Below are 12,350 nucleotides of genomic sequence, written 5' to 3'. Positions count from 1 at the left end.
CATTGTTCTTCCAAAACTTTGATTCGCGCCTTTAAATGTTCATTCTCCTGTTCTAAGCTGGGAGCAGAATCATTTTCGGTATATGACACTGTTTCATGCGAATGTTGACCCGTTAAACTATGAATCACAGAAGTATCCGAACTAGTTTTTATCGTAAAAGTACAGTTCTTTTTCAAGCATTTCCACGTAATATCACCTTTTACAGTGTGTGAGTCCTTTCCAAATTTAATACCTTTGTATAATATAGCCGGAATACCTTTTGCCGTTTTGCATTGCTTTATTGCCGAGTTCATATTATTACATTTGGTGAGACAAGCAGAATAAAAAATATCAGAAACCTTCGTAAAAACAGCGTCAAGTGGAGAGTACAGCAATTCAAAACAAAACCGCCAGCAGACCCTACCGTCTCGATCGTTGATTGGTCTGCAAGCAGAGCGTTGCTAGGTTACGCAGGTAAACAAAAGTTACCGGTGTTCCAAAAGCAGCTGATCGCTGAGTCGCAAAATACAAAGTCCGAAACACAATGTTATCTAATCAACAAGTCGCTTACTGAGTCTTTACGATGGCAATAACAACTTCAATACAGTACTGTGCTTGTACACACTATTTTCTCAGCTTAGAGTTTTTAACAGTTTCTCAATACAGTGAACTCGCAAAACTAACCTGTACAGAAATAGGGAAATCTCCCGAAACACACTGTGATAAAAACACTTGGAAATCCAGGTAACTTACTGCTTCAACTCACTTCTAACAACTATTACTCACGTCTAAAACTACCAATTCTATTAATTTTTCGGTTAAATAGTTGAAATTCTAAATAAATACGGAGTAGTAATACAGAGAATACAAACCGGGCAGCACAGTCCTGCCAACCAATTTCAGTTAGCAATATACAAGACAGGTGGTGGGGCACCATCTTCGTCGATGACACCACTATCGAACAAAATAGTAGGGCAGCTGGAGTCACATTTTTAACCACTGTCCAATCCATATGACAGCAGCAGCTCTTTTTTTGATGAACGTGAGTTGATGTTTATCTGAGATATAGTAGAAGTAGGCATAGAGCAAGGATATGGTGGACATGGCAATTGATATTAAATGCCCACTTAAAAATATCAACAAAAGAATGCCATCTGATCAGAAAATATATATACACGAGCCAAATAATAAAAATAATATTGAATTAATTACAGTAATTTTAAAGCTCTCCTTTGGGAGACTGGCTTATTGTTAGTAAAGATAGTCAGTCGTTTCTCATCCTTGAAAAAATAGTAATTGTTACATTACACTCTAACTGATTAACTGGATGTTATTCAGAAATGTTATGTGCCGTCACTTGGTTATGGGAGCTAGCTTATGGTTGAGAGGATCAACGTGCTAGCCACGCGTTACCTCTATCCTGGTTGATGATTGTTCACCTCTGGTTGGTGGATCGTGCCCGCAATTAATACAAACAATTAATTTTTAAACATATTGAAGTTTGCTTGCACTGTAGAAAGTATAAGAAATTTTTATAATACAATTTTTCTAAAAGATATAGTAAAATTCTCTATTTTTTCAGAAGTGATGGTCATTCCTGCAACAGAAGATGTGGAGGAGGTAGTTGTGGTGGAGAAGGCAGAGGGGGTGAAGGAGGTAGTAGAGGTGAAGAATAAAGAAATACCAACGCCAATAAGGCCTTCTACAAAGCAATAACGGAAAGCCCTATCAAAAATATGGAGAAAACAAGGAAGAGAAAATTTGAGGCTCTATTGAAAGAACAGTACTACGCAAAGGAGCATGATAAAAAAATGATTATATTAGCAAAGGAGGAGCAGGCTGCTGATTTGAAAATTCAGTATATAAATATGAAAATTGAAAATGCCAAAAAAAAAAAATTAATTCTAAATATTGAGTTGAAAAATAAAAAATGATAGTTTATTATCATAAAAGAATTGAATAATAATCAAACAATAATAATAATGATTGTGATTCTGAAATAATTGTAGTTTTATTGTTGTGTGTACCATTTTCTCTTTAATTTGAATTCTGAAGATTGTAGCAATGACATTGTCTCGAACAGCAAACTGATTTCGTTCTCCTTCTAATTGAATTTGATCAAACTCTTCCATAACTTCATCAATGTCCATTAGAGGCTGTTCTTTCTGCTAGATAGCTATATTATGAAGAACAGCCGTTGCTGTTATTATCCTTGAAGTAGTTTGAATTTTTGTTCTTAATCCTATTGACAAGCAAGGAAATATGCGTTTCCACACTCCAAATAATGATCTTTCAATGGTATTCCTCGTTTGGATGTGGACACCATTATATCTTCTTTCTGCTTCATTTGCAGGATGTAGAAGTGGAGTTAGTAAAAAATGTCTGCATGGATATCCACTATCACCAAGTAGGTAGCAGCTGCTGCCCCGATACAACCCAGCTTCCAAATCAGCACGTATTAAAAATGGTAGGCTACTGTCATGAACCCCCTTCCACCTAGCAGAGATTTCTGTGAATACTAGCTGTACATTGCAGATAGCTTGCACATTCATACAGAAATATCCTTTTCTATTTCTATACAGTTCTGCATCTTGGTCACCAGGAGATTGAATTTTTACATGAGTACAGTCTATACATCCAACCACGTTAGGGAAACAATTTTTGATCTTTTGATCGCTTTTTGATCTTGAAATTTCCTCATTTGTGGGCATTTGAATAAAATTAACGCGCAAAGAGGCTAAATAGTGGGAAATTTTCTTCACTATTTTGCACACCGTACTTTTATGGACATTAATGATATCCCCAACGACATTTTAAAATGTTCAGTTGCGTAGAACCGTAACCCAATAAGTAATTGGTCCATTTTCGACAACGGTTACCTCTGTTGTTCAAATTATCAAAATTGGGATGTAGTTCAGAAATGTAGATCACTGTCTCTTTCTAAACCTGTATCGAGCTATGAATTCACTGTCCGAGAAATAATTAAATGTGTTAAGCCTAATCCTATACTTTTTTACAGGTATTAACTCGAACACTTCATCATCTAAACTGCTGCTGTACCTAATTATATCTAGATCCATTTCAATATATTAAAATAACAGAACATCGAACACAAAACATTCAAACATAACCTTTAAAAGCAATTTATCGATTCGATATAAATATCATTATAGGCTGGATTTTGGCATTATTTCGTTCAATAAACAAATCTATAGCTTATCCTATATGATAAGATAAGATCTTTATTCGTCACATTTGTTTGCATAAATACAATATTTATCAAGCCATGACATGTCAATAATAAGAATACAATAAAACAATTACAAACATTACAAACATAACACATAGAAACACGTCAAAAACTATGAAAAGTTTCATAATAGGATGAAAGTTACATAATAGGATGAAAGTTACTTGAGTCAAGAAACAGTTAGGCATGATTGTGACGTACGGTAGCCAAAGAAGAAGAAGAAACAACGCTATAGCTATTGATTCAATAACTTTATCCAATCAATAAATTTTTATTGGTTTCTCAAACATATTTATAGAATCCATAGCTATGGAACGATTTATCTGTTCAATGAATCTGGCAACATGGCATGATCCCAAACTAGCACTTTTGTAAACAAACTTTATACATGGTTCCTATGGTAACCATGGTAACCAACCAAATCTTGGATGTTTATTCCATGCTTCCTGTTGTGAGGTAATTTCCTACGGTACTGACATCTTTTCGCTGATCTCTCCAAAACAAGATGGCTGACACCAAATGAGGGCTATCAATGCTAAATATAGTGCAACTTTGATTCTGTTTTGTTTTTAAAATACTGGTGATCTACACTAATTTTAATTTTATTTTGTACCGGTAATTGAATTTTTCTAACTTGATTTTTTGATTGCAACCAGAATTTTGAGAAATTTATCCATTCCATAAATATGTAGAGGCTGGATTTTGGCACTATAGTTTATCGATAGATTTTTCTGGATTCAATAAGTTAAAGGAGCGTTCTAGAAACGCATTTCTCATATTTATCGGTCCAATGAAGTTATTGAATGGATAAACAGCTTATGGAACGACTGAGAAACCAGGCATATAGTTTATCGAGAGATTTAAGGATTCAATGAATTTAGGGAGCGTTCTAGAAACGCATTTCTCATGTTTATCGATTCAATAAAGTTAAGAACATAAACTGTTTATGGAACGACTGAGAAACCGGGCACTAGAACTACAGTTAGAGCTCGAAACAATGCATCTTGTGCTATTGACGTGAATAACCGATTTACAGTACTCTCAGAAAATATGTCAACATCAACTTGTTCAAATAGGTCTATTATATCCGATGAACTACTGGTCAAGGCGCAAGTTCATAAATCTACCACACCTGAAAAAAAATCTTTTTGAAAACGCAGAGTATTCAAAACTAACTCCATCAGAAAGAAAAGGAGAGAAACTATTGTCAGATAGTCAAGGTAAAAATTTGAGTAAATACCTGCAGCATCTCTATGATAATTTCGACGTCTTTGTTTACACCAAGCCAGGAGCCGAACTAAAGCATGTTCAATTATTATTTGATGAATCTATTGCATTCCTTTTCATAGATTTCAATTCAGTTTCCAGTTTTCAACGTCCGTCTTTGGAACTAATCTGTTTTTAATACATTATCTGATGTCATCATCAAACTAAGCTTTGAACTGAGTTCACTGATTTCAACATGTTTAGACCCATGTGTAGGGTCTAGAAATTTTGTCATAAAAGTTGAATGTTCTATTGTAAGGGCTTTGAAATAATGCCAGAACATACGCCCGAAATCTGCGTTTTTCTGCTTCTTCAATAACAGATAAACAGAATTGGTTTAAACTTGGTACAGACGTTTAATTTTATTGGTAAATCGCAAAATTTCTAGACCCTAGCTAAACGTCTGTACCAAGTTCGAACCAATTCTGTTAATCTGTTATTGAAGAAGCAGAAAAACGCAGATTTCGGGCGTATGTTCTGGCGTTATTTCAAAGCCATTACAATAGAACATTCAACTATCATAACAAAATTTCTAGACCCTAGCTGAACCTCTAAAACAAATTTGAACATTGTCTTCCAAATAGTTCTTGAAAAATGTGAGAAAACACAGAAAAATTCGCTAAGGGATACTAGAAAACCGCAGTAAAACCTTCCATCCTGGTCGTACCTCCGGCCACGGAGTAGAGAACGGTTTCCTTATTCCGTGCCTGAAAGTTTCTTTTGACTTTTTGATGGAAGGAAGAAAGCTCAAACGGAAATTGCAGAGAGCGAAGCGAGCCTGCTCATCCTATTTTTGGATGATCTAACCGGGGGTCCATGGGGCATAGCCCCCTGGCTAGACGGATAAGACGAGCGAAGCGAGCCTGCCGGCTATTCAGATATATATATATATATATATATATATATATATAGATAAATAATTTATTTTTGCTCAACACAATATACAAATCAAATAAACAAATTTCTACAGAAAACATTCCATTCATTCATATTCTAAACATATTGATAAAATTTCAAAAATTCTATAGGCATAGCCGAAGCCGAGTTGATAGCTAATCTTCTTTCGCTTCCTATTTTAATCTTAGTGAAGTAACCTACTAGTAAACATTTTCCTTAACAGATAACAATGGAACCATAACAAAATTATAAACAAAAGTGACAAATGAAATCATAAATAAACCAGCCTTCTTGATTGTTTTGGTATAGTATTCTACTATCCCTGGATATCTGTATTCTACCTAAAATAATAGGTACAACTATAGTCATCATAATTTGATTCTTATTGTTTTCAACACTCTAAACGGACACAACATGATAAAATTCTCTACTGACTTTCTCGGATCATCTGCCAAACAATCGTAACAACATATTGGTCTTTATGAAAAGTTTCTAATAATCACTACTCTACAATATTTAAAAGAAGGTAAAAAAACATCTAAAAAATAGAGAAACAGAAGGATAATTATTAGAGCTTTCAAATTAATAATTAAATTCCTCTACGAGAATCTTCCTATATCTTAATGCTTCCTTCACATAACCAGCTAGGTATTTCCAGTTTTTCCATTTGAATAGTCGAGCACCGTCTCTTCAATCATCATCGGGCTCCCAAACCATTTGACTCGGAATTCTGATAGGACCTTACATTTCCCAATAAAATGATAAGTGTCTTCAACTTCCCTTTCATTGCACAGAGAGCAAACATAGCTATTCTCCCCCCTGTCTACCCTGAAATTTAGTGGCAGGAGTGATCCTCTTGCTTTGGAAATTGCGCCCATAAAGCTTCTCTTATTCATATCACCGATATAATCTCGCTTTACTTGATCTCCTATTTTCAGACTGTAGTACATGCGGTGAAATTGAGAGTACGCGGCCCTCGTCCACCCTTTTTTTTCATTTTTTTTCATCCCACTGACCACCTATGAAAGGGGTATAAGGATTTGTCAATTATAATCTAAGTCGTCAATCTTTGCATTCCATAATGCAAGAAGAATTCCTCACTGGAATAAGGACAAATCTGCAACAACTCCTCCCTCACCTTAATACCTTGAGGTACACCACAATTCTTAGTAACTATTTTTCTATCTGATTTTTGCATTGCTGCTTTCAACCATCTTCCTATGTATAATTCTATACATTTATTATATTCTGAACTCTTCACCTGTAAGAGCCTTTACGCGTGTTGGCAATGAATTATAAAGCCGAATTCCTGCCAATTTAAACTTGAATTCAACATTTGAATTCCTGATTGTAAATCATTTACAATCAATATTGTGTTTCCAACAGTATGTCTGTATTTGTTTTTATGGCAAATAAAGTCTATTCTATTCTATTCTATTCCTGCACTCTTTACCCCCCTCTCATACATACCAGTTCGATGAATGTCATCTCTGAGGTTTTGTCTATATCTGGTATTGTATGAGTGGAACAACTCTCCTATATTGAACCTATCTTTATTCTTATCAATAAAACAAAGAGCCTCCAAAATATATACACCTGGTAGTGGGAGAATCTTCAACTCTTTGAAATAACCTCTACAACTTGCTCTAATAGATCCACCCACCATTACTCTAACTGCCCACTTTTGAATCCTAAATATAATGTATTGCATGAGTTGAATTGCCCTAAAATATAACACCATATGAAAGAAGAGAATGGAACACAGCAAAATAAACACTTCTAAGCGTTCCTGCATACAGCAATTTCTTCACGGTTCTAAGAACAAATACTGCCGAGTTTAGTTTGCTTTTTAGTTGGTCTAGATGAGGTCGCCAGGAGAGTTCAGAGTCCAGCACTACTCCAAGTACCTTTGCCTCGTTTGCTGAACCTATGTTTCCATCTCTCGAATACAATACTGCTTCCCGAGCCGTTCCGAATGGAATCTGCATAGTCCTATTGTAATTTAGTACTAACATATTTGAGGCCAGCCATTCTTCTAGTTTCTGAAGAGCTCTTCTACTTTCAGATTCCACTCTATCTGAATCTTACGCCGCAGTTTATGTACAACTTCATTGCATTTCACACTCCACAAATTTGGTCTAACTATCGGATTTACCCCACATTGATGGAATAAGTCGTTGCACTCTCTCCGCCATCCACTCTTCCTTTGTGCCATTAGGATAGTTTTCTTTCTAGGGAATCTCGAATCAGACATAGCAATTGTTTTCATTATAAATATTTGTAATTCATTTTGAAAGTCATCAGCCAAAGTTTGTCTCTTCCACTTTCCAGACATAAAATATAATTTGGGGTACTCCGAGGTATGCCAAACAATCTTTTGATAAAAAAACCGGTTGAACCGTTCAATGTCCTCCCTCTCTTGGTTGACCCAAACCTGGCCTGCATACGTTATTGTAGCTCTACTTACTGCCTCAAAAACTTTCCATTTCGTACTTATTGGCACTTCACTGGTACTAATCAACTTCCGCCACAGACTATTAATTCCATAGGTACTTAGTTGTGGTAGTCTTACTAGAAAAATGAGTGGTTAAAGATAAGGAAGAAGTAAAATTAAGCCCAGATATTTATATTCATTCACTAAATCAATACTTTTCCCGCCATAATTCCCCCTCTCATTACTACGCAATCTTCTCCCCTCCTGAAAACGACAATTTTCGACTTTTCCTTGTTCAAGATGAGATTCCATTGATCACAGTATACTCTTAACCTGTTGATCATTCCCTGGAGTCCGTTAATGCTATCAGAGAAAATAACCAAGTCATCAGCATACAAGAGAGAGTTGATTCTGGAATTTCTGGCCACCATCAACCCTCCTCCTATAAATTCACATATCTCGTGTGTAAATATGGAGAACAGAACAGGTGAGATCAAGCACCCCTGTTTTGAGCCGCATTCGAATTTCACCTATTCTGTAATACCCCTCTCATACCATATGGCTGACGAAGAGTCTCTATACAATTCTCTCATTATACGAACAAATTTATTCGACAGTCGTAATTCAATCAGCTTGTAGAAAAAAGCTTTCCTATCAACAAAATCATACGCGGCCTTGAAATCGATGAAGAAACAGTAGAGTTTCTTATGCTGCACGTTAGAAAAATATTTTATCAGATTGTATAACACATAATCTATAGAATCATGTTATCTATAGAAGAATAGCTCTAAAGCCTGCCTGATTCTCTGCAATAATTCTTCTGCTACCAACCCATTCTTCCAGCCTCTTCAATAGAATGCCTACAAACACTTTGTAAATAGCATTAGTAAACGATATAGCTCTATAATTATTTGGATCGCTATGGTCTCCCTTCTTATGCAGAGGAAATATTATTGATCTCTTGAATGAATCCGGCGCCTCACACTGATCATAAACTTTGTTGAAGAAAGCACACAACAGCTGTTTGAATTGCAATGGTGCTACCTTATAGCATTCAGCGGGGATCCTATCCTCACCTGGGGCTTTTCCATTTTTAAGTTCAGTGAACAACCAATTTCATCAATACTAATAACTTCATCCAGTGCACAGTTGTTATTGAGTGGTTCAGCATATAATGTTGGTCCACTAGACCTCTCAGGCTTATATTTATAACTTTTCAATTCTAAACTGAAATGAATCATTACCACCTTCATTCACGAATGCGAGAATGAATAATTTTTTTCTGATTCATGAATTTTTGAATGAGTCGGAATATGGATTATTACGTAGATGATTCATATATTTACCAATACTCATCCACGTAAAACGAACTGGAAATCTCAGGAGATTTACAGATATTTTTTATTCTATTCATTTATTGATTGAATTCAATCAACCAATCAATATAATTTTATATACGATCCATGAAAATGATGAAAAGAACAACAGGTACAACCCAGAACTGTAGAACTGTTCATTCCTAGAATTTTGATGTATGTTCTGGTCCAAAAAATAGGTTATTGCTCATAACTTTATAAATCTAAAATACAATCCAAAAATTCCCAAACAAGTAATTAAGAAGGGTTGAAATCCAAATTGAATTGAAATATTACACCAAATAAGCACTAATATCTTGAAAATTTGAGTTACTTGAGGAATTTAAATTTCGAAAAAAACAAACTTTCTCACTAAAATTACAGCAGCGATAGATAAATCATAATGAACTGAATTCAGACTGCTAGTATGAGTAATATGTCAGCTTTTGAATGCTGAATTACAAAATGATTGAATATAGTATGTATGCTACATTTTAAAATATGACTATGAACTTCCTTCAAATGAAATGAAACCGACAATAGATGATAAACAGATAAATGAAGACTATAGAAATTTTAAGATAACATGAGGAAATAGATCACAGTTGAATAGAGCATATTCCATTTGGGTAGAGGATTAACAGACTTGATTGTTTGCTTAGATCATACCTGTGCTTGGTAGAAAATGATGACAAAGACTGCAATGACCGTGAAGAGGAGAGTAATGAGTTTGCGATTGACGATAAGATGTGTTGTGTAGGATGTAGTAGTGCAATTGCAGCGTCTCAGAGCTTCGTCGGTGTCTGCGGCGTCTCCCTGAGCGGCTAGCTGCAACCGGTAATTTCCAAATTCGCATTCATCCAACATTGAGAAGCTGTTGGTAGTAGACGTAGAACCTTCGAAATGAGTATTTAGAATCTCACCGTTATCTGAAGCGCTATTGCAGCAATCTTGCACGAAGGGGAAAAATATGTAATTGAAGCATCTCACCATGAACTGCAAAATTCGTCTGAACAAGCTTTCAGAGCGCTCAGTTGATCTTGTCTCTGCGTTAATTACAGTATCAATATCGATATTGAGAACGGCAGTTTCACGTCGTTCATCTTGTGTGAAAAATTCGTCGTAATAGTAACTATCAAAGAAGGAAACTGATGATGTAGAAGAATTTCGTAGAGTTCCGTAAGGAGACGTATCATATATAGAAATGCTGCTCCCTGATTGGCTTATCTGAGCGAGATCAAAATTATCAGACCCACCAGGTAAGTACTCCGTGTCTCCTTTTTCATTTTCCCTTTCGAATTCAATATCTGGCTCAATCTCTTGCTCGATCGCTATTGCATCCTGCATTTGATCCACCCATTCCGCAAAAATTCGGAACATTTGCAATAAAATATCCTCGTCACTGGTGTTGAGCATTGTATTGGACACTGATGACATATTCGCGATTATTAAACAACTCCGAAACTATCAATATGCAAATATATAATAATGAATTTTGGTTATAAAAAATTATCCGTTAAGCAGAGAACCCTATTGAAAGAGTTATTTTCATGCAAAATATCATAAAACGGCTTGCCAAAAGTTCTTGGAAACTCACAAGTACCACGATAACAAAGGAGTAAACTCTGTCAAGAATCAATTATCACTATGTATTATATATATTAAATACTTTGATTTGATGCAGCGAAGAATAATACCACCAAAACACCACAACTGCCGAACACGAACTACTTGAACTAATAGCAATATCGAATATGAACTATGACACATTGACTCCAGGCTGTTGACGCGTCAACTGAACTTCAAGTAGTATTTCAAAACAGTATGCCAAAAAGTTAAGCAGTGGTACCAATTGAACAAATTGAGATATTTGATTACATGCTTTAGTCTAGACATGCTACATCCGCTACATTTTTAAGCTTGGTATGAATGTAAGGAATTCCAATTATATTCATTACAAAACTATTTGTATGCATAGCAAATACTTTAGATTACTGAGATTGTGCGATCATCTGATAACAATATAGGCTATATCTTGAGTTATTAGTCGGGCAATCTATAAATGTTATCATTCATGATACACATAATTTATTTATTGGCATATCTTCGGGGGGGTGGGGTCTCATTTGAAATAGCCAAGCACTAGAATGTTCTTTCCATGAAATAGAAAATATGATAGACCTAAACTGCTCGATGCCTATCACTAATTATGTCTATAAAGTATTTATAGAATAAATAAATTATGTCTATTTGCATATAGTAATTTGTTTGTCAAATAAACGTCCTGCAGATAGAATTAATTGCAATTGGCAACTATAAAGCAAACGATATTGTCAGTTCCTAAGAAGTAATCTTGCAATACATTTGATCCGATATTTTTCTTCCCACTTTTCGTTTTAATTCCACCTATATTTACACTTCTCTTTCATATTAAAAAAATTCATCATTGAAAAAATGAAGAAATAAAAATCCTTCCACCTTGCGCATATCAATTTCCACAGGATATTTTATTTATTGCATTATTTCTTCACCCTGAAAAACTCCAGCTCAGTACTGTTGGTCTGTTGCTGACATTGTTCGGAATGCGGAATGGTTAGCAATTTGCTTTTGAATACGGACCCGGGACCTGGTGAAGTTGTCATTATATGATATTTGAGTCGTGATGTAGTAATTGGATGTGGCGTTGAATAAGGAATTATATACATTGAGTTATAACAGTGAATTATATCCATGAATTGAATACAGTGAATTATAACATTTCGAGTATTCATGTATTGTACCAAATATTTGTTTCTTGACATAGCCTACAGGTATATTCTGGTAGGTATACCTATGTCTGGTACACTCTCGATTTTCAACAGGTAAGCTAATATAAGTCATTAATGCATGTTGTCATTGATATATAAGGTCAATATTGTTCTCAGAAAGATCATTTTTGTTTTTTGCTTTTCTTGTTTTTTTAATAGGGTTGAGAGAATAGATCACCAAAATTGAAATTCGGGTGTGGTTATTTGAAATAACTTTTCAACTTGAAACAATAAAATTTACTAATTTATGAGAAAGGGGGTCTGATGGTCCACCGTCCCACTTTTTCGGAGGCCCAAAAAAATGTGAAGGGCATGGGATTATTGAGCATAGTGGAAGGGAGGTGCAACCGTATGTAATGAGC

The 12,350-nt window shown here is 35.1% G+C and overlaps 1 protein-coding gene across 1 annotated transcript in view; it reads right to left on the bottom strand.

The window, feature by feature from the left end:
• The window catches only part of LOC120354470, a 172,580-nt gene extending 162,095 nt beyond the window's left edge, over positions 1-10,485 (bottom strand). Inside the window, exon 1 of the mRNA XM_039441675.1 lies at positions 9,851-10,485. Coding sequence (XP_039297609.1) covers positions 9,851-10,174 — 324 coding nt within the window. The 5' untranslated portion in view covers positions 10,175-10,485. The remainder of the gene's footprint in view (positions 1-9,850) is intronic.
• Between the last annotated feature and the right edge of the window lie 1,865 nt (positions 10,486-12,350).

This window comes from Nilaparvata lugens, chromosome X (assembly GCF_014356525.2).
Source record: "Nilaparvata lugens isolate BPH chromosome X, ASM1435652v1, whole genome shotgun sequence".
Taxonomy (NCBI): domain Eukaryota; kingdom Metazoa; phylum Arthropoda; class Insecta; order Hemiptera; family Delphacidae; genus Nilaparvata; species Nilaparvata lugens.
This window is presented reverse-complemented; position numbering and strand designations above follow the sequence as displayed.